We start from the raw sequence: 21434 nt of genomic DNA, 5'->3' as shown, positions 1-21434 counted from the left end.
TTGCTTCAGACTCATTCATTTTAATACTAAGAAAGTTATAGGATCTGTATTTGTTAGCGTGCACATCATGAACATGAACATGTGAGAATACGTTAAATATTTTTAACAGACCGTCTACAATCAGACACTGGATGCATTTCAGCACAGCCATTTGGGAGTTTCTGATTTCCTTGTGACTGTTAGCTGAAATTCCTGATGCTTTAATGAAGGTGGCCTAATGCTTTGCTGCAGCACCAAGACACCCCTTCCAAACCAAATCCATGGAAAGTAATACCCGTTACAATTCCAAATCAATGACTTCTCGAGAAGAAGTAAGAGTGACTACTCTTCACATTTCTACTCTAGGATATGGATGAGAGTAAAACAGCTGTTTTGGATGGTACCAGATGGGATCATAAATTTACCTTGCTGATCACCTTGCCATTGATTGTTGCTGCAACAATAAAACTTTACTATTGAAAGCCAAACTACAATCAGTAGAAAGTTATGGGAAGCACAGAATTCCAAACAAGTTTGCTTTAAAGGCTGACTTTGCTGCACACTGGAGATGATTGGAAATTATAGGCAAATCGAGCTAAATAACTGAGCGTCATTGTGTATTGTGCATCGTTCTCAACCATTCTTATCCAAACCATACTGCTGATCAAGCTTGACCCTCCCTGTGTTTTGTATGTTAAACTGGAGACATTTGCACTGACAGTGCAGGCTCTTTGACTACCTTTAGCCTGTTTGAAATGGTAAAATTGCTGCTGTTTTGTAATCTTCTGACACCATTCTCAGCTTCTTCCTTTTTGTATTTGTTTGACAGCGTTCTCGAGCGGCGCTCCAGCGGTACCTGTTCTACTGCAACCGTTACATGAACCACATGCAGAGCCTGAGGTTTGAGCACAAGCTCTACGCTCAGGTCAAGCAAAAGATGGAGGAAATGCAGCAACACAACATGTCTTGGATTGAGGTGCAGTTCCTGAAGAAAGCTGTGGATGTGCTCTGCCAGTGCCGCGCCACGTTAATGTACACTTACGTCTTTGCTTTCTACCTCCGAAAGAACAACCAGTCCATTATCTTCGAGGTAGGCCCTCTTTCCACTGAAAGAAACACATTGTTGTCTTTGAAGATGTGAGGCAATTTTATTTGTCTATGCAAATAGAGTACTGACTAATCGTTACTCTGAAAATCTTTTGTTGCCTTGAAACTACTACTTTATCCAGTGTCAAATTGGCCATTTTAAAATTCAAGGTGTGTGATAGATAACTGTGCATGCAGGATGAACTGACCTACGCACAGGTTGCAACAAATAGAAACTATAGTAAAATATAATCAAACAGACCCTTTGCTTAGAGCTCAGTCCTTCATTCACTCATGTTTGTTTCCGAATCTATTGGGAACGAAGATTCCGATGGGTGCCTAGCCGTCTCCAAGCAGATTTGCATCAGTTTATTACACAACTACTCGACCATCACTTTACACCCAGCTTGTGCACCAAGTCTCGTCTGTTCTTTTATCTTTGCCATCGTTGACTCCAGTCAAAGTTTTATGCTGCTGCCCTGTGACAGGAAAACGGCTTCCATTTGTGGTCACAGGTTTAGTTTCAGGCATGTCTGAGGTTTTGTATTTCCTGTAGCCTCTTGCTGAAAGTTGTTATCTGTACCATGGCTCAACGTCAGTACGTTAAGCGAATCTCATGTAAATCTTTTACTGATTGCTTCCTTACCATAAAATTTCATTAAATCCTTGCAATGCAGAAGGAGTCCATTTGGCCCATTGAATCTGCGCCGATCCTCCGGCCCACTCCCCCACCCTATTCCTGTAATCCCACCAATCATTTGGACACTAAGGGTTGATCATGGCCAATCCACCCACCCTGCACATCTTTGGACTGCGGTAGGAAACCGGTGCACCCGGAGGAAACCCATGGGGCGAACGTGCAAACTCCACACAGACAGTCACCCGAGGTTGGAATTGAACCCGGGTCCTTGTCGCTGTGAGGCAGCAGTGCTAACCACCATGCCACCCTAACCTGAGAATATTGCAACCACTTCAGAATCTCCTGTTAAAATAATAGTCCTTTTGGTGCTGTCCCAAACTAAGCAGCATCCCCAAAGACTTCAAATGTAAAGTCGAGGCCAAATGTGTCCCTGCTTCCCACGCAGCACATTTGTTGATGCAGAAATAAACTTCTTATCCCTTCTGAGGCAGCTCGATTATTTTGTGCGGAACGAGTACAGAAGTACCGATTGCACATTTACGCACCAAGATCGAAACAACTAATGTCTCTGAGTAAACTTCATGACCATAAACCTCTGGAATCTTCACGTTGGACAGCAGCAGTTTGCATCTATATAGCACTGTAACCATAGTGAAACATCCCACTGTGCTTCACAGGGACAGTATAAATCAATGCTGACCCACCCAAGGAAATAATACGATAGGTGACCAAAATCTTGCTCAAGGATGTAGGTCTTGAGACATGTCTTGAAGGAGGGGAGCATGTTAGAGAGGTGTTGGGGCCTTGACAGCTGAAGGCCATCATCTATGGTGGAGCAAATTCTGATTTCCACACTGGAAATTGGCCTAGAAATGTGACCGATATCCAGTTTATAGGAACACTGGTGGGGAAATAGGACCACTATAGAGTGACATTACATGGTGTTATGCCATTGTTTTTGTCACTTGCTAAGTATCGTTTCTTGCCTATAAATGAGCCTGTGGAAACTTCATACAATAAACAACATTCCAGGTGATATGATGGCGCATTGGGCTCCATCTTGGGGAGCTGGGTCTAATTTTGAACAGACGCTAGTCTCCAGCATGCCTTGCCGTATCAAGGTTACTTCCAACGCTCGGCTTTCATCCCACAAGCTTTGCCATCAAGACGAACAGAAGCCACATTGTTTCCGAAATTCCCGTTCCAAGTTATTTACGATCCTGACTTACTGTTCCCATCAGTTTATGGTGGGGAAATCGAATTCCTGTAATTCCCTACTTGGGACCATTAGCAAGCCCGACACGTTACAGTAATTGAAGGAGGAGGCCTCTGTCATCTTTTCAAGGCCACCAGAAATTCTCAATAAAAATGCACTTGTTACATCCCAAAAACATTGGAAACTGGAGTTAAAATGTGTTTCAGTAGCTCAATAACAGATTGTAAGGTGAACAGATTAACCTCATCAGTTTAATCATAGGAACAGAAGGAGGCCTTTCAGCCCCTCGAGCCTGTCCCCTCATTTATACTTGGCTCAGCTGTAGGAGACAGAGGGTGATGACAGATGGCTGCTTTCGTGACTGGAAACCACAGAGGTACCACAGAGATCGGTGCTGGGTCCTCTATTATTCGTCATTTATATAAATAACATAGATGACTATATAGGGTGTAGGATTAGTAAGTTTGCGGATGACACAAAGATTGGCCAGATGAGCGAGGTTGAGTGTCTTGGGTTACAGGAGGATACAGACGGGATGGTCAAATAGACAGAAAAGTGACAGATGGAATTTAACCCTGAAACGTGTGAGGTGATACACTTGCAAGGAGTAATTTGACAAGGAAATATTCAATGAATGGCACCACACTGGGAAGTTCCAAAGAAAGAAGGGACCTTGGAGTCTTTTTCCATAGATCTCTGAAGGTGGGAGGGCAGGTTAACAAGGTGGTGAAAAAGGCATATGGGGCACTTGCCTTTATCAATCGAGGTACAGATTACAAAAGCAGGGAAGTGATATTGGAGTTATATAGAACATTGGTGAAGCCACAGCTGGAGTACTGGGTGCAGTTCTGGTCGCCACATTGTAGGGAGGGATGTGATTGCAGGGGGTGCAGAGGAGATTCACCAGGATGTTGCCTGGGATGGAACATTTAAGTTATGAAGAGAAGTTGGATAGGCTTGGGTTGTTTTCGTTGGAGCAGAGAAGACTGAGGGGGGCGACTTGATCGAGGTGGACAAGATTGTGAGGGGCATGGATAGGGAGCAACCCTTAGTTGAAGGGTCAGTTACGAGGGGACACAAGTTCAAGGTGAGGGGCAGGTGGTTTTGGGGGGATTTGAGGAAAACCCTTTTTACCCAGAGGGTGGTGACGGTCTGGAGCGCACTGCCTGGGAGGGTGGTAGAGGTGGGTTGCCTCGCATACTTTAAAAAGTACCTATATCGGGCAGCACAGTGGCTCAGTGGTTAGCACTGCTGCCTCACAGCGCCAAGATTCGATCCCGGCCCTGGGTCACCGTCCGTGTGGACTTTGCACATTCTCCCCGTGTTTGCGTGGGTTTCGCCCCTACAACCCAAAGGGCAGCACGGTAGCACAAGTGGATAGCACTGTTGCTTCACAGCTCCAGGGTCCCAGGTTCGATTCCGGCTTGAGTCACTGTCTCTGCAGAGTCTGCACATTCTCCCCGTGTGTTCGTGGGTTTCCTCTGGGTGCTCCGGTTTTCTCCCACAGACCAAAGATGTGCAGGTTAGGTGGATTGGCCCTGGATAAATTGCCCTTAGTGTTCAAAATTGCCCTTAGTGTTGGGTGGGGTTACTGGGTTATGGGAATAGGGAGGAGGTGTGGACCTTGGGTCAGGTGCTCTTTCCAAGAGCTGGTGCAGACTCAATGGGCCGAATGGCCTCCTGCACTGTAAATTCTATGATCCAGTGCAGGGTAGGTGGATTGGTCACGCTAAATCGGCCCTTAATTGGAAAATAAATGAATTGGGCACTTTAAATTTAGTTTAAAAAAGAAAAGAAAAAAACGTACCTAGATGAACACTTGGCACGTGATACATTGAAGGCTATGGGCTAAGTGCTGGCAAATAGGATTAGTTAGACATGTTTTGCATGCATCGATGCAGACTCGATGGGCCGAAGGGCCTCTTCTGCACTATTTTGTGATTATGTAAAATGGTGGGAGAGTGGACAGGGTGAATTACTCTTGCAGGGAGACGCAATGGTTGGAATGGACTTCTGTGTTGAAACCATTTATGATTCCAAAATATCACTTATTTTTCAAATGGAGTTCACCTGCTATTGTTAAATAACATTCCCTGCAGGACATGACTCTTTAGAAGGGATTATGTATAGCATTAGGTTGAGGAATTGGGCTTACGATGACATGAATCGATTGAAGCCTAGCTGACGACGTAGTAATGGGACACTGAAATGTTTCAGCACTGCACAGGAATATGTGGAGGACACACGTGCTTGCTTCAAAAACACTGGTAGTAATTAGCTTCCGTGGGAATTTTGGATGAAGTTTGTTGGAGGCCATGAGAGTGTAATTTGCGTATGTGTTGGAAGGAATGGGTTTGATGGTTTGTCTACAGTTATTTGGTTTTTTATGATGAATTTGCATTTCCAAAATGTCTTTCGCAATCTTAGGATCCCAAAGTGCTTTACAACTGATGAAGTACTTTTGAAGTGTGATCCCTGTTGTAAAGTATCAGCAGCCCCAGTAACAATGACCAGATTTTTAGTAATGTTGATTGAGGGGAAAATGTTGACCAGAACATCAAGGAAATTCCCCTGCTCTTTGTAAACATGTCCTGGGGTATTTTAAGTCCATCTGAGAGGCCAGTGGAGGCCGCAGTTTAAAATCTTGTTCAGTTTTTCACACTGCCAGTACTCCTCTGGAGTGTGAGCCTATGTGACTTGGTGCTGAAGTCTCTGAAATGGACTTGAAGCCGTAACCTTTCAATCAGGGGTGAGAGGTGCTGCCCACTGGGCCATGGTAGACGCAGTGAAATACAAAATTCTGGAAACAGTCAGACAGCATCATCCAGGAGAGAAGCAGTTAACTTTTCAGTTTGATCTTTTGTCAGAACTAGGACAAGTTGGGTCAGGTTTTAAACAAGTACAGAGTCAGTGATGACGGGGGAGGTTGGAAAAAAGAACAAAAAGGAAATAAAGTGGGAGACAGGAGAGATGAACTGACAAAATGGGTGATGGGCAAGGGCAAAGAGGATGATTTTAGAATTTAGAACAGTACAGCACAGAACAGGCCCTTCGGCCCTCGATGTTGTGCCGAACAATGATCACCCTTCTTAAACCCACGTAACCCAACAATCCCCCCATTAACCTTACAATACGGGCAATTTAGCATGGCCAATCCACCTAACCCGCACATCTTTGGACTGTGGGAGGAAACCGGAGCACCCGGAGGAAACCCACGCACACACGGGGAGGACGTGCAGACTGGGGTACAAACAAGCAAAAAAATGTATCTCGAGGAGGTATGAATAACAGAATCACGAACAGCTGCTGCCCAAAATGTTAAAATCAAAAGCAGCAAGAAAATGGAAATAAAATCAGGTTGGAGGGTTCAACTGCTGAGTATGGACACTGCGAAAGATGAGGTGCTGTTGTCCCAACTCGTGTTAAGCTTCACTGAAACTCTGGAGGAGGCTGCAGTCAAAGTGGGAATCGAAATGGCCAATTGAAGTAAAAATCAAATAGAGTGGATGCTGGAAATGTGAAATTATAACAAAAAATACTGGAAAGACTCGACGGGTCTGGCAGCGTCTGTGGAGGGAGAAACCACATTAAAGTTTTGGGTCCGCATGACTTCTTCAGTTGGCAAATTAAAATGGCAGGTGACTGGAAACTTGTGGCCATGCCTGCGGACTGAGGGGAGGTGTTCCACAAAGCGGTCACCCAATCTCTGATTGGTCTTCTCAATGTAGAGCAAAACGCAGGCATCAAGTATTACATTTCAGCTCATACTGGTTTACCATCCTCCCTGTCAGATCTTGGTGGCTGCTACTATGTGTGGACTTTGAGAGGGGTTTTCTCATTTGTTAAACTTTTTTTTTTAACTAGTGAAAATAAATACAAATATTTAGGTAAATAGAATCTGTATGGGGGGGGGGCTTTGAAAATCTCAAAATGGCTGCAGCCGTCTTCTGTGCAATCGCTAAACGATATCTCTGCTTGAAATATCTATAATCCCTCAACATTCTTCCCCTTTCTAACGATTGTCAGAGCACTGTACTGTGGGAAGGTATGCATTGACATACTCCACTAAGCTCTACCATGCAAAACAGGCTGGCATTTTCCACTTGATTCTCTCCCAGTTAAACTGCACTTGCACAGTCCTACTCAAATTTAACCTGTTATTTTTCCAAGTGCGTTGAAGGTGCTACATTAAAGAATGCCGGATTTCTTGTATCCTACTTGCTGATTTGTGGGGTGGTGGGCTGGAGTTTTAACGTGGGAATCTGGTAACTCCCAACACTTTACTGAGTCAAATCACCTTCGTGCTGGAGTGATGTTTGTGTTGAAATCCCAATCTGTTCCATGCAGTGTGTCTTTCTCTTCGTAGAACAATCAGGCAGATCTGGAGAATGCAACAGAAGTGCTGTCTGGCTATCTGGAGAGGGACATATCCCAGGACTCTCTGCAGGACATCAAACAGAAAGTGCAAGACAAGTACAGGTGATGAATTGAATTTGGTAATTAATGCTGACAGGCCTCTTATCTTTCCTCCCTGACTCAGTGCCCCTCCAAAGCCAAAAGAAATGTCCGTTTCGGGGGAGGAGCAGATTTCTGTTTTAAGATATTTTATCCAGGCATTTTCCTAAAAAAACAAACCAAAGCAGAAGCAAAATTATACAACATTATTAATAACCAACCCGCACCAGGTCCAACTACCTCCCTTCCCGTCTCGTCCTATACTCTGCCATTCTCTCTCCTGTCACACAATGCTTCCTCAGCTGGTGGGCCAACATCCCACTCACCTTCTCACCAGAATCATACACTACCCCTCTGCCCTCCCTCACCCAGAGGCGGGTCGGGTACAGCACCCCGAACTTCACCCCCTTGAAGAGGGCAGCCTAGGCCCTGTGCCCTCCGCTGCCTTAGCCTGTGGCGCACCGCGAAGCGACTCTTGCTCCAGCAGCTCCTTTCTTCTCGTCCCACTCCTCGTTCGTGGATCCAGACACACCAGAGGGGTCACCCCGTCTCCAGGTACTCCGACACCGCTTTCCATCCAAAATCCTGCCCCTCAGGCGGGAAAAGGACCGAAAAATACCACCTTGTGTGGGACCACCAAATGTGAGATGGCTCACTCCGTGGCTGCCACCCAAAATCCAAAGTAGATTTGTTTTAAAACGGTCCTGCTACACAGGCTCTTAATATTTTAATAAAAAACAAGTCCTTCTAATTGTTTATCTCTGATAGATGATTGGATTGACCAGTCTACGGCTAAAGGGTCCAAAAGACCAAAAGTGAGCAATCTCACTTTATAGAGTCATAGATGTTTACAGCATGGAAACAGGCCCTTCGGCCCAGCTTGTCCATGCCGCCCAGTTTCTATCACTAAGCTAGTCCCACTTGCCCGCATTTGGTCCATATCCCTCTACACCCACCCTGCCCATGTATCTGTTTAACTGTTTTTTAAAGGAAAAAATTGTACCCGCCTCTACCACTGCCTCTGGCAGCCAGTTCCAGATGCTCACCACCCTCTGTGTGAAAATATTTCCCTTCTGGGCTCTTGTAGCTCTCCCCTCTCATCGTAAACCTATGCCCTCTAGCCGGAATGTGGCGACTAGGGGCTTTTCACAGTAACTTCATTGAAGCCTCTTTCTCTGACCATTTCATCTCTCACGGGCTCCTTGAGCCCAGAAGCAAAGCAGTCTGCGACACGGTAGCACAGTGGTTAGCACTTTTACTTCACAGCTCCAGGGTCCTAGGTTCGATTCCCGGCTTGGATCACTGTCTGTGCAGAGTCTGCACGTTCTCCCTGTGTCTGCGTGGGTTTCCTCCAGGCGCTCCGGTTTCCTCCCACAAGTCCCGAACGACATTCTGAATTCTCCCTCAATGTACCTGAACAGGCGCCGGAGTGTGGCGACTAGGGGCTTTTCACAGTAACCTCATTGCGGTGTTAATGTAAGCCTACTTGTGACACTAATAAAGTTTATTATTACGAGGTCCATCTAACCCATCGTTGACTGACGACTAAAGCACTGTCTTTTGATGATTTGAGCCCTCCCCTTGTTATAGTCTGTTGTAACACGTGGCGATTTTAGAAGAGTAAATGATTTGCCACATGGCGCTAGTCAAGGTAATCGATAGTTTTGTGATATGAACGGATTTGCCTGTTTCAATAGTCATCGCACTTGTCAGACAATGAGGGAGTCTAGCTGTATTGAAGTATATGTAGCTAAGATAGTTACTTTCCTTGCATATGTGAAAAAGGAAGACTTGCATTCTCAGCACTTCTCAAAACATCTCAAAATGCTTCAGGTACAACAAAATAATCTGGAATGTAATCATTATTACGGAAGCATGTAGAGTGTCCGTTGTTTTTCTCAACCTTGCCCCTTGCCTGAGGTGTGGTGATCCTCTGGTTAAATCGCCACCAACCAGCTCTCCCCCTCAAAGGAGAAAGCAGCCTATGGTCATCTGGGACTGTGGCGACTTTACCTTGTCTTTAGTGTCCGTTTTAATTTCAGCATAATCCTAGAAACAGCAGAGAGTAATTGACCAATTCATCTGGTTTTGGTGGTATTAGTTAAGAAAGAGTGTTGCCACGACACAGAGTCTCAGGGAATAAAATCTTTAACATTAGCTGATCAAGCTCATGGTGTTTCTGACGGCGTGCGGTTCCTTCAGTGTTACAGTAGAGTATCGGCCTAGATTATGCACAAAATGTCCGGGAATGGGGCTGAAATCTACAACCTCCTACGTCTGCTAAGTGTATCATCAGCAGAGCTGTACTGGACAAATGTTAGTTCGGTTTGTGACCCTTGATCTCTTGATTTACGACATGGACCTGTTAAACCTTAGACATCAGCATAAATTAATGCCATTTCCTTAATCTGTGGTGTTTGATTGCTATAAACCTAAAGCTACTATATACAGTGTTTGTCAAATGATGTTAACATCTTTCCCTGGGCGGCGCAGTGGTTAGCACTGCTGCCTAACGGCGCCGAGGACCCAGGTTTGATCCTGGCCCCGGGTTACTGTCCGTGGAGTTTACACATTCTCCCCATGTCTGCATGGGTCTCACCCTCACAACCCAAAGATGTGCAGGGTAGATGGATTAGCCACGTTAAATTGCCCCTTAATTGGAAACATTTTAATAAAAAGCATCTTTCCCCATCGTCTAGTTCGTTGTCTTTTTCTGTTGAGATTTTCCACATTTATCAGCTTCACTGGGGTGACTGGACCTATTTCATAAACTTTTGAACTACTGCTAGTTTCCTAAGTATTTAAATGTTTGACCTGTCTTTCCTTTAAGTATGTTTTATTAACTTTTCTTTTGTCTAATCTGTGTTTCATGAACTTGTATTTGCTGACCATTTTCTGTCAATTTAACTCTCTAGATCAGCAGATTTAACCTATTTGATCTTTATAGTCTGCAGTATTCTGCATTTTTATTCAGCGTTCAAAAATCTCTAAATGAATTGTTCAACCCCACTAGCACTTCCTCCTTTTTATCTCAATCCGTTTGCCTCTCCCTACTTCCTTGGGCATGTTTTCGAAGTCTGGTATATGGGGTTTCTCTCTAACATCGCAGTGCCGATGGAGGCATCCGCCTGCAATGTTAACCTTTTACTTTAGCCGGCCCACCAAGCTGTGTGTTATTCAGACTTGCTGTTCTGTTCCCTTCATCAGATACTGTGAGAGCCGGAGGAAGGTGTTGCTACAGCACGTGCACGAGGGCTACGAGAAAGACCTTTGGGAGTATATTGAGGACTGAGGCTCGGCTTGCAATGAACTGTCAACCCGTTAGCAACAAGAGTGCTGATGCAAATAAAGTGGGCGGCACTGGCCCTTGCAGATACTGCTGGAGTTCTACCCTACTTTTTGTTAATGGAAAGTTTAAGTAAATTATATTGTAATAAAAAAGTAGATAAAACCACAAAATGTACAACAGTATTGTAAGTGGATGAAGGGTGTGACACACTAAAAACCCTCCAACTTTAATCTGTAATGTAGCTACATTCTGAGAGCTGAACCATTTTCTGTTTTCTTTCATTTATTCATTTTCTCTGTGTGTAGTAATTGAAGTGAAACTGTTTTGACCTGGCTCCTCTTTTCCAGCCAGACATTAATTGTATGTAGGTTCCCTGTTTGTGAATGTTGATTGGCTAACTGTAAGGCAGTGCTCTTGGGGGGATATCTTTGTATATGACTTTTAAAAGGAGGACACAGTATTTTTCAAATTGTATATAGCGCATATGCATGGTTGAGCGAGAGCAAGCGTGGCACGTGTTTGCATAATGTTTAATTACAAAAAAATATTTATTCTTTAAAAACCTTCAAGAATATGTATATTTGCTGTGCAGTTTCTTTAGGTTTGCTAACCTTTGACCTCAACGCTGTTAGTGGAATGTGAATTTAATTTTCTGCTTTTTCTGCTTTTTTTAAAAAAAAACAAGTTTCTACCGTGTAATTTTCCATAGTACTAGTTGTAGACCCGAGCTGAGATCTGGCGGTGTCGAGTTCCCCCTGATATTTACACCCTTGCCTCTTCCCTGCCCCATCATTTGTCATTGCTGCTTTAATCCCCCCCCCCCGGCCGCATCTCCGAGCTAATGACCGTCACCCCCAGCTTCAGAAGAAGTCCTCAGTACTTTCCATTTCTTTACTGTATAAAATTTTATAAAAAATACCCGTAAAATTGTACAGATCTCGTCAGACAATAGGAGCGGTACAGGTAGCTAACATTTGGAAGAGAACAGCATTCAGCTTGTGTCTCTACCCACCCCCACCCCCCTCCATCCGCTAACGCCTCCACTGTCCTGGGTGTTAATGGCTGCTGTCCTTGCTGTGCTCTGCCTGTGTGTTGCTATCCCAGCGTCTAGAGGTTAGGGTTGAAGGATCATTGCTTGGTGGGGCTAAGTAAAAGATGGACTGCTATGCTCTAAACTGGCAACCAACTCAAGCTGCAAGTAATAGTTTTGTTCTACTTCACCATTAAATTGGTTGTATATATCAAAGCGAAGGTTCTCTGAAGTTAAGACCTAGCACTGGGTTTCTTAGCCCCACGCTCATTGCTGTGGATTTTTTTTGTCTTTTTTTCCCCTTATGTTGCACTGGGACAATGTATTGTCAAATTCTCAAACATTGAAAGATTTGTAGCTGTAATGGATGAATCCATGACAAACTTACACAATTGTAAAGCTTGAATACTGCAAAGCATTTACTGACGATAAAGGTTTAATTTGGGTATCCCTTGCGTGTCGTCCAGTGCATTTGAGGTGGGGGGGGTGTCAGCAATGAGCCATTGCACAAACGCTGCCGATCAGCATGTTTGTAATTTCTCAGCATCCTGCGAATTGCAGCGCTCCCAGCGCATCTGATACGGCGTGGCCAGCAGCTCTGATTGCAGGTACTAAAACTACTGTGAAGCTTTACAAATGGGAAGGGTCTTGGTTTAAACACAGGATTGGATGGGCTTATGCCATGGACTGCACAGCAGCTGCTAGGGAGTCACTCGGTTTTGCTGTGCATTTACGTTGCAAAGTACTCTAACCTTGGTAGAATCGGTTCTGTGCATTCTCACAGGAGAGAACTATCAAAGTATTGATAAATGAATTTTCCGGATGGCGGGTGGAGACTTGGGTTTAACTATATCAGCCGGGAGGCTGAATTGCACAGCTGATCCTGGTTTCTACAGCACTCCTGGCTGATTCCAAGCGAAAGGCTCTGCAAATTCGCTCTAACCATATGTCCATATTGTAGAGTCACGTTTGGCACTTGGCTTCAGAATCCTTTGCTTATTCATTTGTAAGTAGGAGTAAAGAACACTTCTATTTTGGCACGTGTCGTATTTGCTATCGTACACCTAAGCAGTGGGTGAGTAACTTGCATAAATCCTTTATGCAACAGCCCATAACAGCGCATATTAATATAAATTAGGAAATGTATTGATTTTTTTGCCTCATCGCTTCACAGGCTTTTTGCTGTGACAGGTAGGTCAATCTGCTTTGGTCGTTCAGGTAGAGCAGGCACTCTACTGATCGGTGCAGCAGTTTAAGTAATTAAGTTGCGAATAACAGATTTTTTGGTTCTGTGGATTAATTCCCTTTTTAAAAGCACCTTAGCCATCAGCCTCTTTTGCCAAATACTCAAAGAAATTCTTCTTTTAGCTTGGCGGAGTTGGGACGGTTGGGTTCCACCTTTTTAATGTACTCTGTTTTCAGCCAGGTCAGAACAGTTACTCAACAATTATACACAGTGTAGGGTTAATGCATCACACTTGTGTTCTGGCCTAAAATGCTGTTCTGATGACATGCCTCCTTAGCACCAACACTGACATTTTAAACCCAATAAATGCACTTTTGACACGAGGAAGAATGCTTTCTAATTTTACTGAATTTCAATTTCTTATTAAACACATTTAAAGAACTCAATGTGTTTTGAGGAATTAGCGATATCATTGGTCTGGTGAGGAACAGAGGAAGAAAGCTGAGGTTCAGGAAAGGGCTAAAATCATCCTCGCCCCCTAAACTTTAATCTTTATGCATTGCTCACCGGGCTGATAGAGTTTGTTCCAGTTGTATTTTAATAACCGCTTGCATTCATATTATACTTTTCCTGTAGGAAGGGTTTTGGAGCGCACGGTTGGCATCAAGCCACTTTCTAATGTGTGAGAAGGAGCTTAGAGGATGACCAGAAACTTGGTCCGAGATGAGTATCACGAGAGGATCTTTAAGATATGAAATTTTGGGAAGGATGAGAATGGAGCCTGGATGTCTGATGGTACTTGTGCTGGGATGGAGGAAGGGTGCACAAAGCCAGAGCTATAGGCAGGTAAATGAGTTAGAAAAGTGCATTCTAGTATTGAATAAGTTTGGAGACAGACTACTCCTAGGTTTGATTGTTGAGGGCAGGCAGGAAAGCAGAGTTAAAGGGCAGCACGGTGGCCTAGTGGTTAGCACAACCGCCTCACGGCGCTGAGGTCCCAGGTTCGATCCCGGCTCTGGGTCACTGTCCGTGTGGAGTTTGCATATTCTCCCCGTGTCTGCGTGGGTTTCGCCCCCACAACCCAAACAATGTGCAGAGTAGGTGGATTGGCCACGCTAAATTGCCCCTTAAATTGGAAAAAGTAATTGGGTAATCTAAATTAAAAAAAAAGGAAAGCAGAGTTAAGGCCACATATAGATCAGCTATGACCTTATTGACTGGTAAAGCATGCTCAAGCCAAATGGGTCTTATTTGCAGTTACTGGTTAGAACAGTGGTTAGTATCCTTGCCTGTCACGTGGGAGACCGGGGTTCAATTCCCCGACGGAGAGCTTTGTGCTGACAGAAGCTCAATTTTAATCCTTTTGGGGTAGCACAGTTGCTTCACAGCTCCAGGGTCCAAGGTTCGATTTCTGGCTTGGGTCACTGTGCGGAGTCTGCACATTCTCCCCGTGTCTGCGTGGGTTTCCTCCCACAGTCCAAAGAGGTGCAGGTTAGGTGGATTGACCATGCTAAATTGCCCTTAGTGCTAAAAAAAAAGATTAGATGGGGTTAAGGTGTGGGTTTGGGTGGAAGTATGGGCTTGGGTCGGGTGCTCTTTCCAAGGGCCGGTGCAGAGTCGATGGGCCGAATGGCCTCCTTCTGCCATTCTACGATTATTCAGAGCGAGAAAGACAGATATATTTGGGCCCACTTTGCTATCCCAGAAATAAAGTGATGCTGGCAATCTGACAGAAAGACAGAAAATGCAGCAATTCTCAGGTCAGGTCGCACTTGTGGGGGAAAACAATGTTTCATCTTGATGAACTTTCATTAGAATTGGAAAAGGTGAGAGATGAAACAGGTTTTAAGCAAACTGATGGGGAGGTCTTTGACAAATTGGATGGTGAAAGGCAAAAGGAGATGGTAATGGGACAAATAAACATAGAATAGTAACAAGATGTGTCTAAAGGAGGAGTAAACGGTGATAACAGATTCAACAGCTGCCATCCTAACAAAATGTGAATAGTGGTAATGTTCTCAAATTGTTGAACTTGCGAGTCCAGAAGTCTGTAAAATTTCAAATCAAAAGAAGTGCGTTTTAGAACCGTAGAATCCCTCCAGCGCAGGAAGAGACCATTCAGCCCATCGGGTAGGCACCAGCCCGCTGAAAGAGCACCCTGCCTAGGCTCTCTCCCTCCCCCACCCTATCCTTGTAACTCCACCTAATCTGCACCTTTGTACACTAAGGAGAATTTTGTGTGGCCAATCCACCTAACCTGCACATCTTTGACCTGTGGGAGGAAACCCACACAGACTGGGAGAATGTGCAAACTCCACACACAGCAGCCCCCCCCCCCCCCCCAAAAGGCTGAGAGTCCCTAGCGCCATATTGATCACTGCTTTTCTCACGCTTATGTGGAGCGTTGTTTGGAATGCTGCAGGCGACGAAGATTGTAGAGGGTGTGACTGCAAAATTAAAGTTGTAATCAGAAACTCAGGATCATGGTTGTGGACTGAATCACCCAACCTGAGTTTGGTCTTTCCAACGCAAGAGGAGACCACCCTTGGAGCAGCGAATACAATGTAATAGAGGTACAAGGGAGAAATTGGAGCAGATGAGGGCTGGCTGTTGACTCCTGCATTTGGATGCAGCGTGAAGGGGCATTTGCGGTTGATTGAATGGTGGCCAGGTGCCATGGAGGGAACAGTCTTCTGAATGCTGATTGAGCGGTGGTGGTGGTTGAAATGTTGGAAATGAAGAGGGGTGATGCATTGAGTACACAAGTTGGTGGAATTTGAGAACAAGGGAACCGTATCTTGTTTCCAGGGGAGAAGGGAGAGTGCAGGTTGACGGTCCTGTTAACTGTTGGGTCATGGGTGCAGGTGAAAATCATGGTTAAAGAAAGATATTGAAAACATTGATAAGTGTGGTGCGCTTTCCAAGGGCTGGTGCAGACTTGATGGGCTGAATGGCCTCATTATTATTCTGTTCTTTAAATTCTATTATTCTATGAAAGTTCAATTGATCTGCTAGTGGTCAGCAGTCGAACATATAAAATAGGAGAAGTAGGCCAATGGGCTGCTCGCACCTGCTCCACCATTCAATCAGATCGGGGCTAATCTGTTTTGAGTTTTGAATTCCACATTCCCAACTGCCCCCACTAACCTTGGATGTCTGTCAGTGGTCAGTCTGTCGTCAACAATCTGGTCAAGCAGTATTCAGTGTTCAAAGGGCAGCAATCAATGGTATGGCGGTGGTACATCAGTGATCAGTCTGTTCAGTCAGTGGTGTAGTGGTGAATGGGCAGCAATCGGTGGTGTGGTAGTAAGTCAGTGGGCAGCATGTCAGTGATCAGGAGGTTATCTGTGGGCTGTGATCAGGCAGTGATCACTCAGTCAGCAGGGCAGTCGTCAGTCAGGGCATTGAGCAGCCGGGTTAGTATGGCAGTTAGTAGCATAGTAATCAGTCAGTATGGCAGTGATCAGCAGGGCGGTGGTCAATTTGACAGTGACCCCCAGGACAGTGGTTAGTGTGACAGTGATACACAGGGCAGTGGTCAGCGTGACAGTGATACACAGGGCAGTGGTCAGTGTCAGTGATACACAGGGCAGTGGTCAGTGTGACATACACAGGGCAGTGGTCAGTGTGACAGTGATACACAGGGCAGTGGTCAGTGTGACTGATACACAGGGCAGTGGTCAGTGTGAGTGATACACAGGGCAGTGGTCAGTGTGACAGTGATACACAGGGCAGTGGTCAGTGTGACAGTGATACACAGGGCAGTGGTCAGTGTGGGTGATGCACAAGGCAGTGGTCAGTATGACAGTGATACACAGGGCAGTGGTCAGTGTGACAGTGATGCACAGGTCAGTGTCTGACTGATACACAGGGCAGTGGTCAGTGTGACAGTGATACACAGGGCAGTGGTCAGTGTGACTGATACACAGGGCAGTGATCAGTGTGACAGTGATACACAGGGCAGTGGTCAGTGTGACTGATACACAGGGCAGTGATCAGTGTGACAGTGATACACAGGGCAGTGGTCAGTGTGACAGTGATACACAGGGCAGTGGTCAGTGTGACTGATACACAGGGCAGTGGTCAGTGTGACAGTGATACACAGGGCAGTGGTCAGTGTGACAGTGATACACAGGGCAGTGGTCAGTGTGACAGTGATACACAGGGCAGTGGTCAGTGTGACAGTGATACACAGGGCAGTGGTCAGTGTGAGTGATACACAGGGCAGTGGTCAGTGTGGGTGATGCACAGGGCAGTGGTCAGTGTGGGTGATGCACAGGGCAGTGGTCAGTGTGGGTGATGCACAGGGCAGTGGTCAGTGTGGGTGATGCACAGCCAGGGCAGTGGTCAGTGTGACAGTGATACACAGGGCAGTGGTCAGTGTGACAGTGATACACAGGGCAGTGGTCAGTGTGACAGTGATACACAGGGCAGTGGTCAGTGTGACTGATGCACAGGGCAGTGGTCAGTGTGACTGATACACAGGGCAGTGGTCAGTGTGACAGTGATACACAGGGCAGTGGTCAGTGTGACAGTGATACACAGGGCAGTGGTCAGTGTGACAGTGATACACAGGGCAGTGGTCAGTGTGAGTGATACACAGGGCAGTGGTCAGTGTGGGTGATGCACAGGGCAGTGGTCAGTGTGGGTGATGCACAGGGCAGTGGTCAGTGTGGGTGATGCACAGGGCAGTGGTCAGTGTGGGTGATACACAGGGCAGTGGTCAGTGTGACAGTGATACACAGGGCAGTGGTCAGTGTGACAGTGATACACGGCAGTGGTCAGTGTGAGTGATACACAGGGCAGTGGTCAGTGTGACAGTGATACACAGGGCAGTGGTCAGTGTGACAGTGATACACAGGGCAGTGGTCAGTGTGACAGTGATACACAGGGCAGTGGTCAGTGTGACAGTGATACACAGGGCAGTGGTCAGTGTGACTGATGCACAGGGCAGTGGTCAGTGTGACTGATACACAGGGCAGTGGTCAGTGTGACAGTGATGCACAGGGCAGTGGTCAGTGTGAGTGATGCACAGGGCAGTGGTCAGTGTGACTGATGCACAGGGCAGTGGTCAGTGTGACTGATACACAGGGCAGTGGTCAGTGTGACAGTGATGCACAGGTCAGTGTGAGTGATACACAGGGCAGTGGTCAGTGTGGGTGATACACAGGGCAGTGGTCAGTATGACAGTGATGCACAGGGCAGTGGTCAGTGTGTGAGTGATGCACAGGGCAGTGGTCAGTGTGGGTGATGCACAGCCAGGGCAGTGGTCAGTGTGACAGTGATACACGGCAGTGGTCAGTGTGGGTGATGCACAAGGCAGTGGTCAGTGTGACAGTGATACACAGGGCAGTGGTCAGTGTGGCAGTGATACACAGGGCAGTGGTCAGTGTGACAGTGATGCACAGGGCAGTGGTCAGTGTGAGTGATACACAGGGCAGTGGTCAGTGTGGGTGATGCACAGGGCAGTGGTCAGTGTGGGTGATGCACAGGGCAGTGGTCAGTGTGTGATGCACAGAGCAGTGGTCAGTGTGGGTGATGCACACGGCAGTGGTCAGTGTGAGTGATGCACAGGGCAGTGGTCAGTGTGGGTGATGCACAGGGCAGTGGTCAGTGTGAGTGATGCACAGCCAGGGCAGTGGTCAGTGTGGGTGATGCACAGCCAGGGCAGTGGTCAGTGTGACAGTGATACACAGGGCAGTGGTCAGTGTGGGTGATGCACAGGGCAGTGGTCAGTGTGACAGTGATACACAGGGCAGTGGTCAGTGTGACTGATGCACAGGGCAGTGGTCAGTGTGGGTGATGCACAGGGCAGTGGTCAGTGTGGGTGATGCACAGGGCAGTGGTCAGTGTGAGTGATGCACAGGGCAGTGGTCAGTGTGGGTGATACACAGGGCAGTGGTCAGTGTGGGTGATGCACAGGGCAGTGGTCAGTGTGGGTGATGCACAGCCAGGGCAGTGGTCAGTGTGAGGGATGCACAGGGCAGTGGTCAGTGTGGGTGATGCACAGGGCAGTGGTCAGTGTGAGTGATGCACAGGGCAGTGGTCAGTGTGGGTGATACACAGGGCAGTGGTCAGTGTGGGTGATGCACAGGGCAGTGGTCAGTGTGGGTGATACACAGGGCAGTGGTCAGTGTGAGTGATACACAGGGCAGTGGTCAGTGTGGGTGATGCACAGCCAGGACAGTGGTCAGTGTGGGTGATGCACAGGGCAGTGGTCAGTGTGGGTGATGCACAGCCAGGACAGTGGTCAGTGTGGGTGATGCACAGGGCAGTGGTCAGTGTGGGTGATGCACAGCCAGGGCAGTGGTCAGTGTGAGTGATGCACAGGGCAGTGGTCAGTGTGAGTGATGCACAGGGCAGTGGTCAGTGTGGGTGATGCACAGCCAGGACAGTGGTCAGTGTGGGTGATGCACAGGGCAGTGGTCAGTGTGGGTGATGCACAGCCAGGGCAGTGGTCAGTGTGGGTGATGCACAGGGCAGTGGTCAGTGTGGGTGATGCGCAGCCAGGGCAGTGGTCAGTGTGAGTGATGCACAGCCAGGGCAGTGGTCAGTGTGGGTGATGCACAGGGCAGTGGTCAGTGTGAGTGATGCACAGCCAGGGCAGTGGTCAGTGTGGGTGATGCACAGCCAGGGCAGTGGTCAGTGTGAGTGATGCACAGGGCAGTGGTCAGTGTGAGTGATACACAGGGCAGTGGTCAGTGTGGGTGATGCACAGGGCAGTGGTCAGTGTGAGTGATGCACAGGGCAGTGGTCAGTGTGAGTGATGCACAGCCAGGGCAGTGGTCAGTGTGGGTGATGCACAGGGCAGTGGTCAGTGTGGGTGATGCACAGCCAGGGCAGTGGTCAGTGTGGGTGATGCACAGGGCAGTGGTCAGTGTGGGTGATGCACAGGGCAGTGGTCAGTGTGAGTGATGCACAGGGCAGTGGTCAGTGTGAGTGATGCACAGCCAGGGCAGTGGTCAGTGTGGGTGATGCACAGCCAGGGCAGTGGTCAGTGTGGGTGATGCACAGGGCAGTGGTCAGTGTGGGTGATGCACAGGGCAGTGGTCAGTGTGAGTGATGCACAGGGCAGTGGTCAGTGTGGGTGATGCACAGGGCAGTGGTCAGTGTGAGTGATGCACAGGGCAGTGGTCAGTGTGAGTGATACACAGGGCAGTGGTCAGTGTGGGTGATGCACAGGGCAGTGGTCAGTGTGGGTGATACACAGGGCAGTGGTCAGTGTGGGTGATGCACAGGGCAGTGGTCAGTGTGGGTGATGCACAGGGCAGTGGTCAGTGTGAGTGATGCACAGGGCAGTGGTCAGTGTGAGTGATACACAGGGCAGTGGTCAGTGTGAGTGACGCACAGGGCAGTGGTCAGTGTGGGTGATGCACAGCCAGGGCAGTGGTCAGTGTGGGTGATGCACAGGGCAGTGATCAGTGTGGGTGATGCACAGCCAGGGCAGTGGTCAGTGTTACTGATGCACAGCCAGGGCAGTGGTCAGTGTGAGTGATGCACAGCCAGGGCAGTGGTCAGTGTGAGTGATGCACAGCCAGGGCAGTGGTCAGTGTGGGTGATGCACAGAGCAGTGGTCAGTGTGAGTGATGCACAGGGCAGTGGTCAGTGTGGGTGATACACAGGGCAGTGGTCAGTGTGAGTGACGCACAGGGCAGTGGTCAGTGTGAGTGATGCACAGCCAGGGCAGTGGTCAGTGTGGGTGATACACAGGGCAGTGGTCAGTGTGAGTGATGCACAGGGCAGTGGTCAGTGTGGGTGATACACAGGGCAGTGGTCAGTGTGAGTGATGCACAGGGCAGTGGTCAGTGTGGGTGATGCACAGGGCAGTGGTCAGTGTTACTGATGCACAGCCAGGGCAGTGGTCAGTGTGGGTGATGCACAGCCAGGGCAGTGGTCAGTGTGAGTGATGCACAGGGCAGTGGTCAGTGTGACAGTGATACACAGGGCAGTGGTCAGTGTGGGTGATGCACAGGGCAGTGGTCAGTGTGAGTGATACACAGGGCAGTGGTCAGTGTGGGTGATGCACAGGGCAGTGGTCAGTGTAGGTGATGCACAGCCAGGGCAGTGGTCAGTGTGAGTGATACACAGGGCAGTGGTCAGTGTGGGTGATGCACAGGGCAGTGGTCAGTGTGGGTGATGCACAGCCAGGGCAGTGGTCAGTGTGAGTGATGCACAGGGCAGTGGTCAGTGTGACAGTGATGCACAGGGCAGTGGTCAGTGTGGGTGATACACAGGGCAGTGGTCAGTGTGAGTGATGCACAGGGCAGTGGTCAGTGTGGGTGATACACAGGGCAGTGGTCAGTGTGGGTGATGCACAGCCAGGGCAGTGGTCAGTGTGGGTGATGCACAGGGCAGTGGTCAGTGTGAGTGATGCACAGCCAGGGCAGTGGTCAGTGTGAGTGATGCACAGGGCAGTGGTCAGTGTGAGTGATGCACAGCCAGGGCAGTGGTCAGTGTGGGTGATGCACAGCCAGGGCAGTGGTCAGTGTGGGTGATGCACAGCCAGGGCAGTGGTCAGTGTGGGTGATGCACAGGGCAGTGGTCAGTGTGGGT

The 21434-nt window shown here is 47.8% G+C and overlaps 1 protein-coding gene across 2 annotated transcripts in view; it reads left to right on the top strand.

The window, feature by feature from the left end:
- LOC119956752 (E3 ubiquitin-protein ligase ARIH1) overlaps positions 1–13265 on the top strand; it is a 78694-nt gene extending 65429 nt beyond the window's left edge. For both annotated transcript variants that reach the window (XM_038784106.1, XM_038784107.1), the window contains 3 exons: positions 809–1069; positions 7288–7400; positions 10584–13265. In XM_038784106.1, coding sequence (XP_038640034.1) covers positions 809–1069; positions 7288–7400; positions 10584–10668 — 459 coding nt within the window. In that variant the 3' untranslated portion in view covers positions 10669–13265. The remainder of the gene's footprint in view (positions 1–808; positions 1070–7287; positions 7401–10583) is intronic.
- The last annotated feature ends 8169 nt before the right edge of the window (positions 13266–21434 follow it).

Source organism: Scyliorhinus canicula, chromosome 24 (genome assembly GCF_902713615.1).
Source record: "Scyliorhinus canicula chromosome 24, sScyCan1.1, whole genome shotgun sequence".
NCBI lineage: Eukaryota > Metazoa > Chordata > Chondrichthyes > Carcharhiniformes > Scyliorhinidae > Scyliorhinus > Scyliorhinus canicula.
This window is presented reverse-complemented; position numbering and strand designations above follow the sequence as displayed.